Source organism: Corvus cornix, chromosome 11 (genome assembly GCF_000738735.6).
Source record: "Corvus cornix cornix isolate S_Up_H32 chromosome 11, ASM73873v5, whole genome shotgun sequence".
NCBI classification, from domain to species: Eukaryota; Metazoa; Chordata; class Aves; order Passeriformes; family Corvidae; genus Corvus; species Corvus cornix.
In genome coordinates this window covers 4,557,654-4,582,614 of record NC_046341.1, presented here as the reverse complement: position 1 = coordinate 4,582,614, position 24,961 = coordinate 4,557,654, and the positions used below count along the sequence as shown (strand labels likewise).

The 24,961-nt window shown below is 44.0% G+C and overlaps 1 protein-coding gene across 1 annotated transcript in view; it reads left to right on the top strand.

The window, feature by feature from the left end:
• The window catches only part of LOC104691822 (c-Maf inducing protein), a 131,944-nt gene that overhangs the window by 81,044 nt on the left and 25,939 nt on the right, over positions 1-24,961 (top strand). Inside the window, exons 4-8 of the mRNA XM_039558339.1 lie at positions 15,717-15,878; positions 17,031-17,072; positions 19,713-19,775; positions 21,209-21,289; positions 24,547-24,650. Of these exons, the coding sequence (XP_039414273.1) occupies positions 15,717-15,878; positions 17,031-17,072; positions 19,713-19,775; positions 21,209-21,289; positions 24,547-24,650 (452 nt within the window). The remainder of the gene's footprint in view (positions 1-15,716; positions 15,879-17,030; positions 17,073-19,712; positions 19,776-21,208; positions 21,290-24,546; positions 24,651-24,961) is intronic.

Here is a 24,961-nt window from a genome sequence, read left to right as displayed (position 1 = left end):
GAGCCCAGCTGAACCCAGAGCCCCAGTGTACTTGGCATTAGATTTAAGTGGAGCAGGAGACCTTTACTTCCCCTGCCCTGCCCAAACAAGGCTGGAGGAATCCATTGTACAGATGGCAAACTGATACTCTGAGAATTTCCAGCAGTGGGGATTGCCCCCTCTTAAATTACAATTGTGAGAGCAGATTCATATTGTGTCAGTGTCCTTCTGACTCCTTTTCCTGTGCTTGAAGCCTTGGGAGTCAGATGCTGCATGTACTCTGAGCTACGTGAGAAATGGGCAAGAACAGTGAATAGTTGTGTTTCAAATACTTGGGGAAGCTCTTTAGGTTCTGGCACATACTTTGGTTTTGTAGGAAGGTGCTAAGGTCTGTGAGAGAGCTTTGATGTGGTGCAGTTCTAAGGTTTAACATGCTGTGGGAATTCAATTTGCCAACTGGCACCCTGGAAATTATTTTTTTTCTAGAGACAAACATGGAAATAAAAATCAAGAATAATTTCTTCCTGCGACCCAGAGAATAATAAAAGAGACAGTACAAATTAACAGAAATAAAAGAGAACCAAACACATAATTATCCATGTTTTAGATCCAGCTCCAAGAGGTTTTATGTGTCATCCAGCTAACTAGCTGTCAAGATGCTTACACAGCTTTTTAGTTGTGTCTTTTTCCTTGAATACTGTGTTCAATGAAGTCAGCAGGGGTGTAGGGATAGAGTGAGTGTTCCTTATGTCGTCATCTTATCTCTGGGTTTTCCATTCCAAACCCTCCCACTAAGGGTTACTCATAATTCCTAATTTAATCTGAATATCAATGAGTATCACAACTCCTAAAGGATTTTTGGCCACCTCAGCCTATTTTTAGAAATCCTGATTTCCTTTGGGTTGTAGCTAAGCCAAACTATCTTTGTTGAGAGAATAAACAGAACATGTTAACAACTCTCCAGCTCCTCAAACACAAATCATTAATCCATTGTGTAAGGAAAGTTCTTTTCTACCAAGGAGGCTGGATTGAAACCATGATACATAATCTTTGGTATGTGGAAGCTGGTAAGTCATAGCCGTGTATTAATAAAGATAACAACACTTTCTGTGGATATCCAAAAGAGAGTAACTCATGCAGTTCTTTGCCCTCTCTGGATCCAGGGCAGATACAGCGGTACCCAACTTCTGTAGGGGATGGATACAGCTAAACTTGGCTTTGAGGGATACTGGGACTAGTAATTTTGGGACACACACAAATAAGCAAATACACACCCTTGGTATTTTCCCAGCCAGCATCCATCTACTTTGTTGCTTGTTTGTGTTGCTCTCTTTGGGCTAAAGACTTTCTGTGCATTTGTAGTGCTGAGCACAGGGAGGTACCATCCTCTGTAGAAAATGTGTAGCCCCATTACACCTCATGCTAAAAGTATTAATCATGAGAAGATACACTTGACTAATTTAGTACCGTGTTGCACTTGAGTTAGAAAGACATCAGTGAGGGTTTTTCCCAAGGATCCTTAGTTCTTCTCTTGTGGTGCAGAGCACAGGTATAGAATTACATTAGTTAGTGGGAATTCACCTAAGGTCATGCAGGGCATGTTGCATTTTTTATGGTGCTTGATAGTAAGCCCCGAACACTGCCCTCATTGTGGGGCGAGTTGCTCGTGTTTTCTGGTCAGCTGGGTGATGCAGCAGTGAAACATGTCAGTTGACAGCCTTTGGGGGAATGTCCTGAATTGACACAATACAGAAAGAACAGACCCAGGTCTGCAGGAGAGCATGAAGCATGACTCAAACTGAGCTTTGTGTGTCTCTGACCTGGATCTTTTTCTAGAAAGGCTTGCCTGTACCTTGTCTTTCCCACTGATGCTTTTAACCAGTGCCCGTGTGTCCCCTAATGAGTACTGCTGCTTGGTTAGGGAGTTTACACATCTCTTAGCAGGGACAGTGCAAATGTGTTAATTGTAGGATTGTTTAGGTTGGAAGGGACCTTTGAACATCATCTGGTCCTCTCCCCACCCATGCCATGCTTGTCCTCGCACAATGCAGGGTTTACTTTGAGGTGGTAGGAGGTTTCTGAGAGCCTATGAAGCCCCAAACCAGGCACAGCACTGGCACATGAACTCAGCAGTGCTGAGCTGAGGGGAGCAGCCCCCTCCCCATCCTCCTGTTCGTGCTTGTGCAGCCCAGCATACATGCACACCCCTGACTCGCAGTCTACAGTCACATTACCATTTGTTTTAAAATTCATTTGCAGCCCAGACCCCATGTTTTGAATCCCATGAATTAGGAAACTGGAACAATGTTGTCATTTGGGATTTGCAAACATTTTGCATTGAATACTAAAACAAGCGATGTTGGCCTTCGTTCAAAAACTTTAATTTTGGATTAATACTTCCCTGGTTCTCACAGGGATTGCTCTATCTGTGTCTTCAGGAAACAGATACTTCCATGCACATACAGCCCTATTACTTGCAAAGGGATTGACTGTAAAATAAACTCATACTTGACCTGAATGATGAATGCTCTCTGGTCTTTACTGTGACCAGGTTATGAATTTCTCGTTCGTTAATATTGAATATTTTTTATGCAATAGCCATGAGTACATATCTGTTTTTATATTTAATGGTGAATGTTCAGATTGAGTTACTCTTCTTTGAAATTTAAAAGTGCAAATTACTAAGTTAAGAGCAACTGTTCTCAAAAGTTTGGTAAAGCCTTCCTTGTGTAAAGCACCTTTACGGCTTTGTCACCATGGTAATGATTAAAAATAGTGTTGATACAGGAGTGGGGGTTATATAGAATTTAAATGATGGCATTAAAGAAATTTACAGCCTTAAATCTGGGTTAAATCATGCCTTAAAATGGTGAGATCTGGAAAAAAATCACGTTGGATATAGTTAAAAGGGCCAGTGTGTTTAGTTACCTAATTTATGATCTGGGAGAGGAAGGTTTGGTACTGTGACAATTCAATAGCCCTGTGCTCTGCTGCATAGTGAAAATACTATTTGAAGAGCTCAGCAGTTCTTTGGAGTGGTAGTTCTGGACTTCAGACCTCTCCTTGATGGTTACACAGCACACAAAACTTTAACTGTCTTGGCTGTTTCTTTGCTTTCTTTAGCTGAAACACTGAGGCATTTTCACAGAATACGGAAGTTTTAATTTTCTTTTACTTTGAGGTAAAATAATAAATAATTATCATGCAATTAGGCCAACAATGGCTTTTTTTTTTTCCTTTTTCCTTTTGTGTCTATGTGCAAGTCAATAATATAATGATGGGAACCAAAGCTGTGGAATTAAGTTTTGCCTTTCAAAGCCTCGGGGCTTTGGAAGCATTTTGGGCTTCAATGACACACTGGTTTTGGATGAGCAGGTTTATTGCTTGGACAGATAAAAGGCAGCCCACAAGTTTTTGGCTGGTGGTTGTACTCTTCCTCTGAAATGCTTGGGTACCAGTTATGGGAGACCATGAACAGGTTTTTGGGATATCCTGCCTTTCCTCTGCATCATTATGCTGTTCTAGGCCAGACTTTGTAGGGATTAGATGTGGGCTCCAAGGGGTGTGTAAATGGATCTGTGTTGCCAAGAAGTGAGACTGGTACTGGGCTTTCTGGTGAACATAGTGAGACCGTTTTTCAGTTTTTGATGACTCTTCTCTTGGTGAAGTTGATGTTTGCTGGAATGGTTTGTTTTTCTTTTCTATATGAAAGGTAACATGAAATGCAGCTGTGTGTGCCTGCTGTTCATCTGGTGATTGAAAAAACCACCCTGTCTGTAATCTGAACAACCTCATTGCAAATTCAGTAGCAGCATAATGGAAATCTTGTCATACTTACAGCCTTTTATTTCCATAACATTTATTTTTTGCAGTTACGTTGGGGGGTGTCTTTTTTGTCTTTATTTTTACTTTCTTTTTGGCTTGAGACAGCTTCATGAGCACATGAAGTCTGTTGCCTCTCTCATTTTCCAGCACAAGTTTGACAGTCTCAGGCCATCTGTTATCAGAAGTCACTTGAAAATTCTTGGCCTTGTTTTCTGTTTCTGGGATCTCGTTTTGCTAGAGGTAGCTGTGCTGCCACGGCAGAAAGGCACAGATCTCACTTGGGAGGTGGAAATGAATAGATGAAAAACAGACGAGATGTTGACAGAAAGTTTTTTCTTCTATTCATTTTATGAAACACTGGTAGTGTTTTAAGAACTGGAACAGGTGGAATGGTTAGATATTTTTTTTAAGCTTTCACTGCCTTTGCATTGGGAAAATACCTCACTCTTTCTGGGGGGCCACTGGAGCAGGTTCCTCCTATAAGGTACATCTGCAGCAGTGGCAGCTGATCACAGTCTGTGCTCTGTGTTGGCTTCACATGAATCACTTCAAATCTGGGAGCAGCATATCCATGTCAGCACAGCACTTTGTCCAGCCCAAGGAGGCTCTCGGCAACATGCTGGGATGCCAGCCTGGATCTGAGCTGCTGCTCTGAGCCGCCCTACCCTCATCCAGCCATAGGCACACATGCTTTGTGCACTCATAACTGCCTCCTGCGTTGCCAAAACAGCCTTTTTTAAGGAGGCAGAACTCAAGCCAGTTAATGGCCAAGTGGTGAAATTTGAGTAGAAACTAGATAGTTATTTTCTATCTTGCTTTAGCTAAGTCAGGACCAGCTCTAAATTTTCCCCTCTAGACTTGGATGCTATCCTATTCAAACTAATATTAGGCCTGAAGATGGAGGGGTGTCAAAAACAGCTGAATAAACAGGTCAGCTTGTTATCGTGTGCTTAGGTCTCGGCTCTGAAGAGGAGCAGATACAATTGCTGGAGTATGTTGTTTCTCAGGAATGCTGAGCTGCTGGCCAGGAGGGATCCTCGGGTTTTGTGCTGGTGAATTGCTCCTCCACGTTATTCCAGCGCTGGCCTTATGACTAATTCTTTGCAATTCAGGATTTCGAGGTCATGGTGACCAAGAATTTCACCAAACTACAACTTCCCATCTATAGCTGTCATAGTATAGGGCTGCACAAAAATTATTCTCTTGTTCAGGTTCCTAGCTGCAGAGAAAATCTGTTTTTAGGAGATCTCTTATGGAGACAGGACAAGACTGATAGTCTTTCCCAGGAGTGTAATTATCCTCCTTGCATGATGCACTGGGTGTGAAAACCTGACTCTGGGAGATGACACGTGCTAAGTGCCTTGTTAAGCTGCTGCCATGGGGCCCAATTCTGCATTCAGGATGTTATGAGAACTCTTGCTGTCAGAAGACCTCCATGACCCTGAAGGAGCAAAGGGGATCTAGGTGTTGTTCTAAATTTCTCTTTCATTTCTTGCACGGTTTTGTCCTTACATTTATTTCTTCCAATACAATTGGTATGTGGAGTGCATCATAGTATACATAATGTATTAAGAGATTATAAAACTGCTGCTAATATCCACAGAAAATTGTAAAACAGTATATTGCAAGTGTCACAGCCTGTATCATCTGCTCTAGCTCTTGCTGTAAGCCTTATGTTCATCTTGTGTGTCACAGCTCCTTGTCTTTTTTTCCTAGAACACTGATGGTTTTAAAATTAGGAAAAAGAGTATCCAAAAGCAAGTGTGTCCTTCATTCCCCTCTCTTCATTCAGAAGCCATTGCATTGCAGCTATTTCCCATAGCTTGGTCTCTGGTGCTCTTTACTGTCTTATTTAAGATGGGAATATTGGATTAGGCTGCGTGACCAGAGGGAAGATCCATCAAGGGTGGCAGGGATGTTGTGAGTGATTCTGAACATGAGGTGGGCAGTGGTTCTGGGAGCACCCCAATGATCTCTGATTCTCTGTGAGGATGTGAGTCTTGGGATCAGAAAGCTGAAAACTGCGAGTCTTCATTCAGTCTTGCACATCACACAGCACTTGTACAAGGGAGAAGGAAAACAAGGAAATTGCAGGGATTCAGTGGCATTTTGGTAGACTGAAGAGTTGCAGGAGGTTTGGGGGTTTGTGCTGATGTGGCACAATAAGATGCAATACAAAAACATGGAACAAAGTGATGGGAATGTTTCAGATGCAAATGCTGCTCTGAAATTGGGCATCTGTCTGCGAGAAACTGGAAAATTCAGTGCTCCAAAGCCCAGTGATCTGAAGATAGAAATACCCTGCTTTTCTGAAGTCCCTTTTAAGATGCTTGCAAGCATCACATCAGCATCCAGTCCGTGCTCTCCCGAAGGCTCTGCAGCAGCTTTCTGACACAAACATGTTCCTCAAGCCGTGCACATCTCTCTTGCTGACGACATTGATGATGCAGGTGCACGAGAGAGAAGCCAATTTCAGAGCCATTTATGGTGTTGAGGAGCTAGAAAATCAGCAAAATAATACATTTGCCAAGGAGGAGAAAGTGAAACAGGTGGGTAAACGTCCATTTGGAAGGTTTTGCTGACTGGTGAGAGGGGAGGAGAGCAGGAAAAGCTGAGGGTGTCCACTGCCAGCAATAGAGAGTAATAAGGAAAAGGGATGACGTGGCTTTTTAATCCATTTTGCATATCTGGGAAGAAATAATTGCTTTGTGTGCTACTTGGTGCTACTTCAGCTTACTGGAATTTCCCAGAAAATAAAAGGGGGATAGATTATCTTTCTGAGGTTATCTTTTGTTAGCAGTTACTACAATGTGTAGCAATAGTAGCTGCTTAATCCCCGCTGGAGGTGGTTTCTCAGGTGGTGAGTTCTTCCGATCAGGGTTCTCACATGCCTGAAATTACTGGCATTTGTTGTGCAGCCTTGCAGATGAGGCCACGTCCTGTTTTCCCGGTGATGACCAACTCTCTCGTGCCTAAATGGAATCTGAAGGGTGCAGTGCCAGAGCGGGGGGGCTCTGCACAGCAGGTATGCCTGGCTGTGCTCCATGGTGGCCTTGTGCACAGCTTTTGCTTTGCCAGACCCGGTCAAAGTGCAGCGACGATAAGATTGTACGTGCTCCTTTTTTTTCCTACACAATATCTCTTCTCTGCAGTGGCAAAGTCATTTATTCCCACCACAGGCTGTGAGCTGGTGGATGCCAGGGTTCCACAGACACAGCCGTCATGTGTGGAACATAAAAGGCATGAAGTTAAAAGGAATTAGGAGCCTGCATCAGTTCAGCTGGGTGTCAGAGGCATTTTATAATGCAGTCAGTAATGGTAGGTCTTTGCACAGAGGAGCACACAGCAAGGACCACACCTAGGTGGCACTTAATGTCACAGTGCCTTGTGTCATCTGTGCTCTGTTTGCTGCCTGTCAAAACTCACAGTCACACAGTGTCTTCTGTGCTTTGGTTATTTAATACTACCTTTTGCCCCTGTGCACTCAGTGCAGTTAGTATGCTGAAGGCTTCAGAAAGCGTGGAGTGTGTATGGTAAACGTGTTCCTGCTTTTTTGTCGAGTAGTCTGCTCTTTTTTTTTTTTTGAACATGATTTTTCTGACTCTGGGTCATGCTGCAAATACAAAAGCAGGTCAGACTCTCACCCCTCTGGAAGCTGTGGGGTTTGCCAGAACACTGAGATCCTGATGTACAGACAGTGGCTGTGTGGGGCGTTTGCTGCTCTGGAGAAAAGGGCCAAATATGCTGCAGCAGGGAGCAGTGAGGTGTCCTGCAAGAGGAGGAGGAGGCAGTTGTTTCTAAACATGCTTAAAACCTTTCTTCTGCTAGTGAGTCAGAGGCTGTTCAAGTCCTGTAGCTTGAGCAGGGTGTCTGGCTCCTGCCCTGTTGGGCGAGGCCAGCAACCTCTCTGTAAAGGTTTTTCTCACTCATTCCGCAGAAGAGATTTAAGCACCTCAGGAGGGTTTGTAAACTTCCCCCTCACCAGCCTGCAGTTAGGGCAGACCTCTCCTATATGTCTGGGACAGCTGTGTTGATCAACTGTTCTGAAGTTTTTTCTCCTGCCCAAGATCAGGAGGAAAAGGTGTTGTGTGACTTTTGCATAATAAAAAAAAAAAAAAAAACAACCAAACCAAAACACCAAAATGCTCACGGGCAATATATTTTAGAATATTTCTTCATTTGGGAAGATGTCACATGGAATTTTCAACCCAAGATACCATGGCTTTGTCTCTACCAATGCTTTTTGCGAGCAGGGAGTGGCTTGTGCTTCTGCTGGAGACATATCTGCAGTCATAGTGAAATTCCGCATAGCCAAAGCAACATTAAAAACAAACCCCAACTTGGCTCCGGTACGGAAAACACAGAACAGCAGTTGCTGTGTGCAGGATGAAAGCTGATGTTTTGCCAACCTGAAGTGTAAAGCTGGTGCTGGAACTGGGGCCTGAAGAAATGGGAGTGTTTGCCAAAAGGAAATGGAAGCAGGGATGGAGGGTTTCGGGGAATGCACCAGTGCTGGCCATGCCAAAAAATGTCTCCCCTGTGGACAGGTCTGATTACAAGAGTAACCGCATTAGCCCAGGCAAAGTGCAGCTGGAGCCACAGTTGGCCTTCTGCGTTTTCTAGCTGGGTTTACAGCATCTCAAATGCAGGACTGAGGTAGAGCTGGGTTTGGCTCGACCGGCTGTGTTCCTGCATCTTGGAGACCCAAGGGCTGTGCAGGGATTTGAGAGGAAGAGAAGGCACCAGCAGAAACAAGCCCGGTTTCTCTGCTTTGTAGTGGGGAGGTCTGCCAAGGATGACCTCTTCCGTCCCTGCTTGGGGGGCTGGAAGGAAGCCACAATTTTTGAGTTGCTTTCAGCTTTTGGAGGCACACACGCTGTATTTGCATGCAGGTTTGTCTTCAGTGGAGCTCATGAATTTCGTGGCTTTAGTTTTCTTTCTTTCCCTTGGGTAGAATATCCTTCCCATTCCATCCTCTCATCTCCTGTTGTTACTGAAGGATATCTTTGCAGTAGTGTTGAACACATCAGAGAGCAGAAGCCCAGAAGGATGGGCAGTCAGGTGACAGCTGTGTGCAAAGGAGGTAGAGATAGATGTGTGTGTGTGTATATATATATATATGTAGATAAGACATATAATATGCTTCAGGAGCAAGTTCTTCAGTGCATTAGTGTCGCAGCTGCCCAGTGTCGTGCTGGGAGGTGACTGGGGAGTCTGGCCTGTGACCTCCCCCTCGTCCCATGTCCATTTTGCACTTCTCTTGGCTCAAGCAGAAATGTGTTTCGTCTCTCTTTCATCCTGTCAAAATTGTGTTTATTTCAGCATTCTTTCCCTTTGCAGTGGTACTGTTCCAGTGGTACCTGAGCAAAGGACAAACTCTGTGCCTGCGGGAAGTGTCTGTGTGGTTGTTCCAGCTCGTGCATCAGTAACAGCTGAACCCACGTCACTGCTTGCTGAACCCATTGAACTCCGTCAGCTCTGGGACAGCGCTGACCTGAGCCTTGGGAGGTTCTTGCCTGGGTTAGTGAGATCTGGAGCAAGGTGGCTGACACTGGTGAAAGAAAACAGGGGAATCAGGGTAGACTGAAAAAGATGGTGGCCAGAGATGTTGAGATGGGGAAGCATAGCAACAGGGTATCAGCAGCCTTCGACTGGCTGCGGACACAGTGCCTGCCAGTGGTGCTGGATCCTTGGGGTGCCAGGATCCAGCAATTGCCTTGGAGGCCTGAGGGTCAGAACACCTCAGTTCTGCTCTGTTCCTGGCTTGCCATATGACTTCAAGGAAATCACCTTGGTTTTATTGCTCTTTCTCTCCTTCTTGCTTTTAATCATCTTAACTGTGAGCTGCTTGGGGCAGAGAATGTCACTGGGTGTATTTATTCAGGACATAGATTCATAGGTGCCAGTCTCAATGTAATAAATAATGGTGATTTTACCACGATCTTTTTTATATGAGTTGGCAAAAAATGAAGTGTTATTTAGACCTTAATTGAGTGACAATCAGAAGTGCTTATCCTACAATATTTCCCTCCATTTCTCTGGCCTGTGGCAAGGAATTTGTAGGAAAGTGAGCCTTGACCAAGGCAATTGCATTCACAGAAGCAGCTGTAGCAGAGAAGTTGATGCACTTCAGCATTTTGCACTGGGTAAAATGAAATATGAAAAAAATGCTGTGGCCTGAAAACATGGTAGAGTGCGAAAGTTTGCTGCTGCTGTTTTGCATCTATTTTAGAGAGCAGCACATTTGTCTTTCTGTACAGAACTTCCAGAAGGTCATGAAGAGTTTGATTACTGCAGCATGAGCAGTTTGAAGTCCCTGATTTAGAAAAGTTTCCATAAACTCATCCCAGCCCCAGCCCTTTGCCTGGATTGGGACTTTTTATAGACTTAGTCTTTTCAGGTAAATAGCTTTTTTTTTTTTTTTTTTTTTTTTTTTTCATATTGGTAAGTGTTGCATGTAGGAACACAGTTGCAAAGCTTTCAGTGGATTCAGGTGGTGATTTAAGCCCATCTCTTGACTATCAGGGAAAATTCTGTTAGCAACAAGTTAACCTTAGGTATTTTTCAGAATACCATGGGAAGTAAGTGACACCTGGTATTATTAAAAGCAGAATATGGGTATGGCCAAGTTTTGGGATGCCATACCCTCTTTGTTTTCATGAAGATAATGAGTTAAAGGACAAAATGCCAGCAGGTGATGCTGCAGAATACATGATGCACCTGGGCTTTGTAGGACAGGCCAACATGTGTGTTGGACACTGCCAGCACCTCTTCCTGTTCCTTGTTACGCAGCGTTTGAACAAAATGTTCTGCTGCGGTGGAGAAAACCTTTCCAGAGCCTGCTCTCTGTGTTGTTTTTCTCTCTGCACATTTGCATATAGCAAGAGGCACCTCCATTTTACATAAGCACTGTCAACATGGAAGTGTAACACTAGCCTGTGTTAGCCATCCCCGCAATGAGCTGGGGAGACCTTCGTGCAGGAGGGAGCCTGACCTTTTCCCTCTTGCTGGAGCTGCCCTCGTTGCTCAGCAAGAAATAAACAATTGCTGGCACCCACAGCCCTCCCTCCAGGGCAGCGCCCGTTCCTGCAGGGGCTCCGGCCTCTCCGGTTCCTGCAGGGGCTCCGGCCTCTCCGGTTCCTATAGGAGCTCCGGCCTCTCTCATTCCTATAGGAGCTCCGGCCTCTCTCATTCCTGCAGGAGCTCCGGCCTCTCCGGTTCCTGCAGGAGCTCCGGCCTCTCCGGTTCCTGCAGGAGCTCCGGCCTCTCCGGTTCCTGCAGGGGCTCCGGCCTCTCCGGTTCCTGCAGGGGCTCCGGCCTCTCCGGTTCCTGCAGGGGCTCCGGCCTCTCTCATTCCTATAGGAGCTCCGGCCTCTCTCATTCCTATAGGAGCTCCGGCCTCTCCGGTTCCTGCAGGGGCTCCGGCCTCTCCGGTTCCTGCAGGGGCTCCGGCCTCTCCCGTTCCTATAGGAGCTCCGGCCTCTCCGGTTCCTGCAGGGGCTCCGGCCTCTCCGGTTCCTGCAGGGGCTCCGGCCTCTCCGGTTCCTGCAGGGGCTCCGGCCTCTCCCGTTCCTATAGGAGCTCCGGCCTCTCCGGTTCCTGCAGGGGCTCCGGCCTCTCCGGTTCCTGCAGGGGCTCCGGCCTCTCCGGTTCCTGCAGGAGCTCCGGCCTCTCCGGTTCCTGCAGGGGCTCCGGCCTCTCCGGTTCCTGCAGGGGCTCCGGCCTCTCCCGTTCCTGCAGGGGCTCCGGCCTCTCCCGTTCCTGCAGGAGCTCCGGCCTCTCCCGTTCCTATAGGAGCTCCGGCCTCTCCCGTTCCTATAGGAGCTCCGGCCTCTCTCATTCCTATAGGAGCTCCAGCCTCTCCGGTTCCTGCAGGGGCTCCAGCATCCTCGCTAAAGAAGCGAGCGATCCTTTGTGAACTGTGCATGGTAAAGGGGAAAGAGAGATAGAATTTAGCAGGCTCTTCAGCATTAGGGATGGCCATTAATTTTCTTTATGTAATGAAGATAGTATTTGCTGATGGGGTGACAGGTTCCTGAGAGTACAGAACGTTCCCTGGCTGGCAGTGGCAAAGCAGGGATGAAATTTTGTCATCAAAAAGGCTAACTTCATTTTTCCCTTTTTGGATCAGGGGTGCTGGCTGCTTTAAGATGTTCCAACATGAAAGGTCTTGCTAGGGCTGAACAAGGCGTATGTTCCATGCTGGCTGATTTTGTGCATTTAGAGTCCATTTTTCTTAGCTGTTGACTACATCAGTATTACCATTCTTGTCCAAGAAAGTGGTGTATGAGCAAGGGCTACAAGATGAAGCCATTATAGGATAGAAAAACATATGAAGATCTTACTTTAAAAAAGCTGAAAGTTTTCTAGGCTCTCTTGAACTTTCTGTTCACAGCAGTGTTCAGAGGCTTTTGAGCACTGATGGTAAAACTTACTGCTTATAGATTTTTGTCACATTTCCTAGCTTAATAAGTCTAGAAAAATAATTTTTCGTATGTGGACTTCAATTCTTTTCTCCTGTTAAAGAGGATTGAGACTTAGGTCTTTGAGTTTCTGCAAGACTTAATTAATTAGAGTGATTTGAGAATGAAGGATGCCCTGCCACTGTCACTTATTCTCCTCATTCTGCTTCTTCTGGGTACTTATTAAATGCAGTGGTTTTGCATTTAAAGTCAGCATGGCAAGATTTTGGAGTGATACTGGCTGTGTGGCTCTGGCTGGTCAGTAACTAGGAGGGTCAAATTCCAAGTTGGCATATCTTATTTTCACTCACATAAATTTTCACAGGAGCTGCTGCTTTTAGTGAAATCCCACTAGAAACTGGAATCCTACCCTGGTATTTTTGTTGTTCAGGCAATTAATGATAAATGCTGTGTGAATTTTTTCAACAACTGAAGGCATCTTTTACACCTGCATCCAGGGGGAGTGAACCCCTGGACTGACATTCCTGTTCTCCATGTGGGTCCTTACCAGGCAGCTTTGTTTTTCAGCTCGTGAGTGATTATTGCTCCCTGCTCCAGAGCCAGCGCAGGTAGAATGGAGCAGATGGCTTGGTGTTGCCTAAGTGCTTGCTGAGACACAGCAAATTGCTTCTGTAACCCACTGATAGGTTTCAGCCTTTAATTGAGGCTTTCAGCAAGGCGCTCAACAGTGAAAAGCATTCTGCTGAGAAAAACAGCATCGTAACCATGGCCAAAGGTTCAGGACGGCAGAGTTCAACCCTCTTGGGGATGGCTCCTCTATTTATTTATTTATTTTCTGCTGCTTTCCCACAATCACTCAAGACTCCCATAATGTCAGACTGCAGCTCGGTCTGTCAGTGTGGTGCAATCCTTTGTGCTGGAAATGTGAAGCACACACTGATAAGTTTGGATTTTGCGCTTGCAGCAGGCTCGGTGTGTCTGCAGAGGTGGCTATTCCCTGGTGCTGCCTTTGAGTCCCTGTCTGCCTGCCCTGAGCAGCAGCTTTGGTGGGTCTCCCCTGCGTGGCAGCAAGTAAAGCTCCTGCTGTCTTCCCTCTTATGTGCGTCAGCATCATCAGAATTCTGACTTTTAGTGGGCATCTCTAAAAGGGAAAGGAAAACTCCCTTGCTCCTCCCTCATCCCAAGCAAGAGTGGATTTCACAGCGAAAGAATGATATTTGTGGTGGAGTTGTCTGAGCAGTGTCCTGTTGGGCAAGAGTTTCCTTCAGCAGCTGCCCCTTAGGCTGAAGGAGCTGCTCTGCAAATGAGTTGTAGCTCACCCAAAAAGGGGCAGCCCAGAGCAGGCAGGGATGCAATAACCCAGTGGTCTAGCTCTCATGTTCCCCCTGTCCCCATGTTTTATCAGCTTCCAATTCTGCTTTGAGTTTGACTTCTTCACAGTACAGGGCCAAGGAATAAGCTTCAGCATTGGAAGTTGTGTCTGTTGAGCCAGCTTGATTTAGTGTCCTCAATTAGTCAGAAAGGAGTTGTTTCCAGTTAAAAAACTGTCTGGTTGTCTTAGATTTAGTGCTGGAGTGGGTCTAACAAAAAGACCCTAAATAAAGGCACTACATGAATAAGAAAAATTAAGTTCTATGATTCAGGTTTCCCAAAGAGTCCAAGAAATCTGTGATGTGGAAGTAGTGCTGGTAGCTTAAAATCACTGTTGGATTCTCTCTCTCCCAAGGAGCTCAGAAGTACAAAGATTATTGTGCAGTTCTGAAATCCCAGCCACATTTGATAATATCTGCAGCATGTTTTTACGTTCCTTTAGTTTTTCAGTGGCTTAAAAGGCACTGAAAGTGTGAACTACACTGCCAATGTGTTTTTTGTACTTGGCATGATTTTAATTAAAAAGATAATTGGATTGCTTTATCAGCCTTTACATGTCAGCCCAGTGCCACTCTCCTCTCCCCTTCTAACAATCCTGACAAACCCAGTACATTTGAAATCTGTATTTTTCTGCATTGTTCTCTTCTCTCGTGTTTTGGGTGGGAGTACAGAGGTGGCTGTTTGCTGTTGAGCAGTAGATCTGCTGCACGATGGGAAGGAAGTGGCTGATAAGCAGAGAGCCAGCCTGGTCAGATGGTTCCTGCTGGGGCTGCCCTGGGCGAGTGCAGGGGGAAATGCCGGGAGCCGCAAAGCTCCAAAACTAAACAAAGCACACAAGCCCTTTGCAAAGTCCTCTGCATTTAGTACACTGCTGTATAGCACAAAATGTGCAGCTGAACCTGCAAGCTGCACAAAATGGGCAGTTGATGTGATTTTCATGGAAATGCTGCCGAGGAATGTAAGATCTGTTTTTAGTGCAAAACACCGATGTTCTCATGTAAACAGAGAAGTGCCCAGCCGGTGCTGTTAAATAAACCTGAGCATGCATCCAGACTTCTCAACATCCCTTTTTGCAGGGGACCAGGCTCATGCAGAGAGGAGAGGCGAAGGGTGTGTGAACTAAACACAAGGTGGGGTCCTGGCAGTGCTGTCCCTCAGTGCAGAGCTCCTTCCCTGCCTCTGGCACTGCCTCCATGCTCTTGTGGAGCCCCTCCTGGCTCTCTTGTGCCCTTCATGTTGTTCTCAGGAGTGGCATTTGAATACTCATCATCATTTCCTTCAATTTGTAGAGTGCCATCAAGCTAACTCTGGGAATTTGGGTGGGTGGGTTTTCTCTAAAGGTTGCTATTTATAATATAAAGCAGCCTCTGTTCCAGTAGTTTGCGGTCACATGGCTGCTGAGGAGTAAGAGTTGTCTTCTGCTTGTCCAGCTGGGGATGGGGCAGTTGGTGAAATAGCTTGGTCATGGTCAGGGGCATGCAGGGAACTGGGGCAGATGGAGTTAGGCAATCAGGAATGCTGTTCTTGAGAGTGGAAATGCTGTTGTATGGAAGATTTGGAGACTTTACAAGTTGGCTTCTGTTACAACTGGACAGTGACAGCATAACTTTTCAGGGTCCTTTGAGACAGAAAAGAAAACCTCTTGGGCTACGAGATTTTTTTGCTTTGGTGAAATTGATTTAAATGAGTTCTGAATGTGAATTTACATTCAGAATAAAGGATCCATAAGAGTGATGTTTTGATGGCCTCTCTCTCTCCCCCTTGCTTAATGAGTCTCTTAAAAGGACTTAAGCTTTAGAAACAGTTTGATAGCAGGTATCTGTTGTTAGCCTGAGGAAGAAGGTGTTTGTGAGAGGAGATGATGAAAAGAGGGACACTCTGGGGTTAAAAAACTCATTTTAAAATGAAAAGAATCATGGTTTCTCATTGCTTCCACAGAAGAAATTGGCTTAAACATAAAAGGTTTTCTTGTCCATTTAAATGTTGCAAGTACAGCTTTTCAGCCACCAGAAAAGACAAAACTCGAAACACAAAGCAGCCCACTTGGGCAGTAGGAAGCACAGCTCTGTTCAAGGGGTTTATGGTGGTGTCAGTGTGGCCCTTTCACATGTCTTGCAGAAGAAGATTTACAAGTACAAGAAGGTGCTGAGTAACCCCAGCCGCTGGGAGGTGGTGCTGAAGGAGATCCGGACGCTGGTGGACATGGCGCTGACGTCCCCGCTGCAGGACGACTCCATCCACCAGGCACCCCTGGAGATTGTCTCCAAGCTGCTCTCAGAGGTACGGCCTCAGCAGGGCTCCTGTTGCTCTCAGATGAGAGACAAACAGTTAAAAGCTTGGGGGTGGGTTTTATTTTAACTTGACTTGTCAAAATTGTGCCCGTGAGTCTGCTCGTGACTTCTGCTGACTTGAGTGGAGTTTGCACTTGCTGGGGAGAAGGAAAGTTTGACCCATGTTACGTAGCTTTCTAGAAACAAAACAAGCTCCATTTATCTTGAGTTTGTTGGTTTGGTTTTTTTGCTTGGTTAGTTTTTGTTTCTTTGGTTTTTTTAATTATCTACGGTAAATTTATCATGGTCTGACTCAAGTCAGTGGTAAAACTCCCTTTGACTTCTATTCCATTGGCTTTGCTTCCATGACCAATAATTTTTGTACATATATATATACACCAATAAATTAACTGTGTAGCTATTGTATTTTTACTAATTCTGGTAAAGAAAAATATTTTTCTTCAGAGTTATCTATCGTCCTCCTATAACATCTGTTTCAAATATTTAATTTTTCATGGACAGGAAATGTAATGTCAAGCAGGCTTTTCATGTCTTAGTTCTGATATGATAGTGAAGGATTTGATATAAGCAAAAAAATCCACTATTGTTTTTTCTTGCAGTAGTCAAAAACCTTAGCAACTCACAACTCTGTAACCTCTGGATGGATCATGCTGCTGAAAAAGCACAGAGCAAACTCGTCTGCATAGGTGGTAGCATAGGTGACTTCCAGTCCATTTATTGGCTTTTCCTGGTACCATGTTTAAAGGAAGAATTTCGGAAAAACTGGCCACAAATGGTATCCAACACCACAACAATCCTTTTAATAATTTTTGTAGAAACACACAACTTGTCCTAAGAAAACATTTTAAAGAAATGTATTGCTGGCTTTATTTTTCCAACTGAATGAGACCTTCTCTGGCATCCTGGTGTTTGTGTGCTCAGCTGAGGGAGCAGTGAAGGCTTGCACCATCCCTCATAGCAGGCTCTGTACAGCCTTCTTTAGGAGAATGATTTTAGTGCCATGGTTTTTATTCAGAAAATAAGCAATTGAGTCTTGAGCCTTTCTGCTTGTGTCTAGTGGTAGCTGAGGACTGTGTGTGCTGATGTACCAACTCAAGAGTGCTCTTGGCTCACTCATCTCTTTTCTATTCAACTCTTTCAGAACAACAACTTAACCACTCAAGACCACGAGAGCATTATTGTGGTGAGTATCCTTCTGTCAAAAGCTGAGGACAAATCTATACTGTTTGATAACAGTTCTGTTAGTGCTTGTCTCTGCCCCAGTGAAGTAGGGCAAATGTGAAAGCCTTTCTACCAATGCTGCTGAGCTTAGGCAGGAATCAAAACCATTTGTCTATTTTTTGTGTGGCTTTGTAATTTCTCTTTCCTTGTTTCATAGATGAATTAGCTTTCTCGTCAGCCTGTGTGAGAGAGCACAGCATGTTGAGTGTTAATAGTCTCTCCAAATGGCCTCCTTAGGAAGCTACACAGCAATATCCATATCTATATATGTACTTTAAATAGTCAAACCCCATCATTTCCAGATGTGCCCTATAAAACCCTTAGGCTGAGTAGTTTCCTGAGGGGCAGAATGTCTCCATTGCTGAGGGTATGTGAGCAAGTGATTGCTGTTTTAAGTGTGGATATGTGTATGTGTCACTCCAGTTTAACCCCCTGCTAACTTATTTGTAAAAATATCCTCTTCAATTTTTATTTTTTTGTAGGTAACATTTATTTAGACATAGAAAGAAGTGAATCAAATGGCAGCTCTGTTGCTTGTGAAACAAAGTATAAAATCTCAACAGTTTATCAGGGAGGAGGAACTTGGTTCCCCATCACTGTGATTTAATTTCAATCTCTGGCGATTTCCAGATTTTCCCAGTAATCCAATCTAGAGCCTCACCACCACCTGATTGTATCACATCTCTGTGACTCTTTCTGTAAAATGACAAGGTGGCAGGTAGCTGCCAGTAGGTGTTAATTGTGTTGAACTGCTGTTTAAGATACCCTTTTAGCTGGAATCAGCCACTGAGATAAGTTTCTGAGGTAGCGTTTACTTTTCTTGGCTATAGCTTTCATTTAACTCTAGCGCCAAGGGTAGTTCAGGCCCCCAGTTACAACTGGTTGTTTCTGGGGGAAGGATTTTTTAATGAAAGATGTGAGGTGGCCCTGCTGTGAGCTGGGAAGGTGGACCAGGTGGCCTCCAAAGGTCCTTTTAGCCTGTGTTATTCCTCTGTTCTGGGTAATGGCTTCTTCAGTTCAAGTCTTGTCCTCGTGTAGGTTGTGCCCAAGCCATTAAGGAGCTGGCAGGTCCTGGGCATTCAGAGCTCACTGCCATTACCCAGATAACCTGGGCTATTCCTGGAAAGTATTGCTAATACTGTGTATTTATGTAGCATGTGGAAAGTACACAGTACTTGGCTGTGCAGATGGGACCAGCTTTCCTTCTCTGGATGGTGCTGGAGCAAATCAATATCCCAACCAATCCCTTCCTGCTCAGGATGGGGAAGCACGTGGTGCCACGGCTGGGCAACGTGGGACAGCACGTGTCTGCTTTTGACCATGGCACTCGTAAGGAAAACACAGGAAAAGGTCCTTTCAAACTGTCACTCTTCCACACTGACCACAGAAGCAGAGCCATGACCTGCTTGACCGTCTCTGTTGTTGGTTTGGCAGGTCCTATAGCAAACAGTCCCAAAGGTGGGTTTAAGAAAGATCTTGAGCTCAGGTGTTGGGTGGGCAGCGAGGATCTTCTGGTCTCACTGGATGGGGTTGTGTTCTCCAGCAGTCCCCTGTGGCTGGGCCACCACCAGAGGAGGAGTGGACAGTTGCAGAAGGATGGCACATGATAATGAGTAGAAACTTCGTAGTTCTTATGTGTAACCAAACAGAGCTTTGCAGATGTGCTTGGGTTTCATTGTTAAAATTCACACTAATCTTGATCTGTTTGTGTGTGACTGTGAAACACAGCCACTGCAAGCAGACTTGCAGGGCTAGGTAAGGAGATGAGAGTGAGAGCAAAAACCAAAGCAGGCTGCCTTAGGTGCCATCCAGATAAAATATCTGGTGTTCAGTTGCTTAATACAAAATGTCCTGACTGCTGTGTTTAGTGTCTTACATTGAAATGGATACTGGGAATCCCTTTAACTGAAGAGTGGAAAAGCCCAAAGGCTTTTCCAGAATATATTATTGTAGTACCATTTCCTAATTTACAAAGGAAGTAACAACAGCATAAGTTCATTACCCCCTCAGTGGCAGGTATGAACCTCTAATGTGTTTACCCAGCATAAGCACATTGGTTTGCATAGCAACAAAAGGAATGGTTGATCTCAGCTTTTACAAAGTTAGATGCTTGATTTTGATAAATAGGGTCCTCCCAGGTAAGAACAGTGCTAGGTTGCTTTTGGTGAGCTCCTCACAAAAAAAGAGCTTGAACTCCTCCACAAAGGATATGTGTATGTGGTGGTGTTCAGTTTTTTCTTTTAGGGAGATGTTCTAACTGAAACAGTGAGCCAGATTCATCCTTGCTTTATTACATCCCAAAGCAATTGGTCTGCTCCTGTTTCCACTGAAACCATTATAAACATTGACTCCTTTGCCTGTTTTACGTATTTACACTGATGTAGTTAAAAGCAGAGTTTTCTGAGGATTCATAGCAGAGGTGTGCTTGAGCTTACTTGTAAAATAAACACACAGCCCACCTCTAATTTCTTTATTGATGCTTTTGTCCTTTTCTAAAAGTGAGCTTTTATCCCCCCAAGAAAAGTACTTCCCTGCAATATGCTTACTCCAGTTACAGCCTTGTAATTGAATTTTTCTCTTTTTTCTCCCTTTCTTTTTAAAGGCAATTGCACCTTTGCTGGAAAACAACCACCCTCCTCCTGACCTCTGTGAATTCTTCTGCAAGGTATCAGAACAGCTTTGCTTTCTGAAATCTCCTAGTAGTATATGAATGTAGTTCTTTGAGCGGGAGGTTGGTTTTTTTAAACTCCTTACCTCCTGCCCAGATTGATTTCACTGTTTGGTCAGCAAGCAATGATACTGGAATACTGAACAGCACCATTATGATAAATACAATCATATGCTTAGTATATCAGTCTGTTTTGTCCTGATACTGTGTGAGAGTTAAAATTTTGAGACTTCTACACCTCAATCTGGGTACAAGAGGTGTCCTACTGCATGTTGTGTTTAGCTAATGCAGAAATCACTGGAGCCACTGTGTTCAGATGTGTGTAACTCAGCCCTTATGGTATTTGGTTATTGGGTAATGGCAGTGAGAAGATCATAAGGACTCTCTTCTGGTAAATCCATGCTTGTGCTGCATTTTGTATCCTTTATCCATAAACTTCTGAGTACTTTGGATTGCAGACCTTGTGGATTTAAAAGTCCTACTTTTCCTTGAGGCCTGTTTGTGTTTCAGTCTCAAGTCTGCTTAAATTTGCTTACTGATGACTGGGTATGCATTTGTCAAACATTCTGGATGCTGCTTGTAATTCCCATCCAGAGTTATTCATCAGCTGCTTCTTTCTGCAGAAATTGAGTCAAGTTACAGAAACTCCTCTGACTTGCATTTTTTTAAGCACTCTTAGGTCATCTGTAGCCTCAGACTCGAGGCATTTTTATTCCTGATTTGGAATTTTTTGCCTTTGATCTCTATCAGAGATGGGCACATAATTGTCTGTAAATGTGTGGGATGGGGTGTGTATAGTTGAAGGAAGGGAAACAGGTTATGGACTTCCCAGAACTGAAGTGGACCAGGGTAATGAGAAGGAGAATTTATCTTCAAAATCCACCCTGCCTTGAGTGGGGGGTTGGACCAGATGACTTTCAGAGTTCCTTCCCAATCTAAATTACTCTGACTGATACATTATGATTGCATATTTTATTCTGTGATGGGAGAGTGGGTTGTTGGTACCTTCCAAGCTCCACCACCGGTTTTCAGCCTGGATCCCAAAGAAAAGAGGTTTGTGATATTACACTGCCTGTGAACATCACTTCCTGTCCCCAACTCCTTTCCTTTTAAAACTGTTGGCAGTCTTCAATTGAATTTGACCAAAGGGTTATAAGACCCCAAAATGGTACACTGCAAGTGAGTTTTGGGAGGAAGAGGCACCAGGGAAGGGAATTTGCACAGTTTGTGAGCTCCCATGGGGATCTTCTACTAGATGCCAGCAGATCCATAGGAACGAGCAGTGTTACAAGTGCCCTAATCCCAGGAACGATTAATTTAGCCCTTGGACCTTGTTAATCTTGGGGTAATCCCTGCATGGGGTGTGAAGCCAGGGGAGATCCATGTCCATAATTCCTGCAGCTCACAGCATGACCTGTTGCTTGTTGCAGCACTGCCGAGAGCGCCCGCGGTCCATGGTGGTGATCGAGGTGTTCACCCCAGTGGTACAGAGGATTCTCAAACACAACATGGTGAGTGCTCGTGTCATGGGAGCTCCAGCAGTCTGGAGAAGTTTTACTGCCCTAACTTTTGTAATCAGCAGCTGCTCTGTTCCCTGTAATGTGCTGTGGTATCTAAATCTGCCCCCCAAACTGTGAATGCTAGATGTAATTGTGTGTTACTTCATCAGTGCAGAACTAATAAGCTTTCAGTGGGATCCTCAAAAGCATCTAAGCAAAGCCATGTTTTCAGGGATGTTTCTTTTGGCAGCATTGCCAGTATATGCAGCTCCAGCTCTCTCCCACCTGGCCCATGGCTCGTTGTTTACTCCCTGCATGCCATCCTTGCAGTTAAAACAGTTTAAAATCAAATAAATAACAAAACCAGAATGGAGATGTTGTTGATTTTGAGCTGGGGCCCTCAACACATTTTCTGTAAGACACCAGCAGCTCTCTGTATTTCCATTTTTGTTTAGGCTCATGTCCAATGAGTTCTTACCTGGGTTTTCTGAATATCTTTATGCTTTTCTACTGTTACTCTTCCTTCTTGCTGCAGGATTTAGGTACTCTGTCATTTTATGGCTTTTCTTGCCCAGACTTTCTCTCTTCTCATTGCTGATCAGTTCCTTGTCATTGTTTGAAATAAATGCCGTGCTTTGCTCTCCACCCTGTAGACCAAAATCCCTATCCTGCAAACTCCGAAAATATTCTTGTATGATTCATATTCCTTTCCTAAGAGAGGTCTGGGGTATTTACCAGCTCCCCAGCTTTTGTGGCACATTGTTTCCTGCCATGGTTTTTAAGTTACGTGAAGAAGTCTTACTTCACAGTGCAATGGCAAAGAATAACGAGTAAAATAAAATATCTAAGGCAGTTGATTTGGCTGTGATCTCAAGGATGAACCTCTGTAACTTCATAATCAACTTCTTTTCACTAACACATAATTTTAGAGACCATCTGTTGTCATGCTGTGATTAGCATAAACCCAGTAGGAAACAGATAATATTTTTTATTTTTCCAATCTTATTTAACTCCCTGAGTTTACGGAACTAGGTAGAAAGCCCAAGATGGCAGAAAGGTCATATTCCTGGCTCTGTGCCAGCACTCTGCAGACATGTAAACATTTTTGAATATTCTGTAGTGTTCAATGAAATATTCTGTAAATGTTATTCTTGGATTCCAGACTGATTTTTTTAAAGCATCCAGAGCTCTTGAGGGGTCTCAAATAAAATCTAAATGCATAGTGTAATGCTTGTATTTGGTTAGCTTCAGAGAATTGGGTATATTTACCATACTTAACATTTGCAGATTGAAAATCAACATGTCTGTACCGCAGTGTGTAGTCGGAGAATTTATGGTGTCAGGTATTAATTGGAGTGGATTTGGGCACTTTACCACTCTCTGGGGACTTCTGTACTGAATAGTCCTTTAGAGAATGTGTGTGTGTGCACATAATAAGTTACTCTTTAGGGGGACACTAAACTTCATCACCTCAGGAGGCCCTGTGCAGTCCTTGGGGCAGGAGACTGAGCTGGCTCTTCCCACCTTTGCCTCCAGTTTGTTCTGTGGCCTTTGAAAATTCCTGACAACTTTTGTTCCACAGTTTTCTACCTATAAAATGGGGAAACAGTGTCTCATTTATCTATGATCTTGGCATCTCAAAGGAACAAGGATAGGTTTTTGTCTTGCTGATAATGCTGGTTACATGCAGGACTGGAGGCTGTTGTGTGCTGGGTTGTTTGGGGAGTGCTCAGCAACTTCCCAAACCTTTGGGTTTCAGCTGTTTGTAGGCTCAGCCCAAATGTTTGAATATAAGCACCTTTTTTTTTTTTTTTTTGAGCAAACAGTGTAGGTGGGGTGTATTGATCTGTACTTGGAATGTGTCAGGGCATTGTATTCTATTTAGAGAGATATTTTATTTTACAGAGGTTGGCAATGACATCCTCTTTATGATCTTTTGGACTTTGATTCCAACTTCAGTTAGGACACCTAGATGGGTTGAAAGCTTTCGTAAGCAAATTGCAATTGCAAAAACTGTCTTGCAAGGCATGTTAATTAAATTAATCAAATGTTGTATGAAGCACACATGGTCTCCTGCCCTTGGATCAAGTGCATTTGCACCTGCTAGAAGGAGCTGTTAGAAGTTTAATGATTTTAATTGTAATACCAAGTATGGAATTGCCCACAGTCCCTTTGCTGGGTGAAGTTACCAGGCAGCCATCAGTACCAGCAGAGTGACACTTAGGGCTTGAAGGAGACCTTGTTCAGCCTAAGCTGTTTTCTAGTTCTTGGTCATTATCTCTGGGTGTAAAACTTATCAGATATTCATACAGGTTGTGCTATAGAAGTGCCTGAAACCAAAATGAGTTGACAGAGGGTTTCAGTGCTCTAGGAGTCTATCATCCCTTTTACAGGCCACCATTAGTTCATTACCATTTTTGGCATTTCTTTAAAATTTCAGTTGCCATGTATTTTTTTTCAGGATAACTTCCACAGGCAGCTGCTGGAGGGATAACTGGGAGTGCTTATTTGTCCTCAGTGGACCTTGTTCCCCAATTGGAAATTCAGCTCTGTAGTTCTGCAACACCTGTGTAATAAGGTTACACCTGTGTAAATGTGAGGAAACGTGCTGTGGAATAACACACACCAGACAGCAGAATTTACTCCTTTCACATCTAAAAATAGCAGGTGATGTGAGGAGATGCAGGATTTCAGTTAGCAGGTGCCTCTCTGACTGCAGGATTTAAGGAAAGTGACTCTTGAGCTCACCTGTCAAATTCACATTGTAGCTGGAGTAAAATCCTGGGAGAAAAAACTGATCTCTGGTTTTGTACTTGATTGCTTATTGATTGCATGTCAAAATGATTTCCTCTAAGACCGGAATAGGTATCACACTAAACATGGAAATATAATATTATTTTTTGAGTTTTATTTTTAAAAATCTGCAGTTAGGAGTGGAAGCCAAAGTGCCAAACAAAAAAATGTATTTCAAAATCAAAATATTAAGTGAAAAGTGCAGAACAAATGTAAATATAGGTGAAATGTTTTGGTTTTTAGTTGTTTGTTTCATTAAACAGATCTTTGTTTTCGAAGTGGGTATAAAGAAGAGATTGGAAACCCTGTCATTATTAGTGGGGAGAAGATTACTTCAGTGTGCAGAGGGGCTCTTCTCTTGAACCTGTCAGCATAATAGCAATGTGAATTCAGCTGGGTTTGAGCTGGTTTCTTTTGAAAACCCATGGTTTCGATGTACATTCACCATCTTCACCAAGTCTCTCCTTCTTGGACAGGATTTTGGGAAGTGCCCTCGGTTGAGGCTCTTTACTCAGGAGTACATTCTGTCTTTGAATGAGCTGAATGCTGGAATGGAGGTGGTGAAGAAGTTTATTCACAGGTTAGTTACATTTAATTTTTGGTGTATTTCCAATCCCGTGTCCATGCTTTGCTGTGTTACTTCTCCCAACCCTGCTTTATCTCTTCACTGGCTGTTAAAAGTAGCTGGTGCTTTTTGGTGCTGGCAAACAGCAAATAAGTCGGGTCCATCAGACAGCATTGCTGAAGTCTCTTTTAAAAATGCTAATTTTCAAATAAGGGTGGAGTTTTCTGCCTACTTCCACACTGCCAGCAAATGGACTTTGCTGTGTGCACGTTCTTCTCATACATCTAGACTCAAAGCCTCTGCAGAACGATTCAAATTAACTTTCA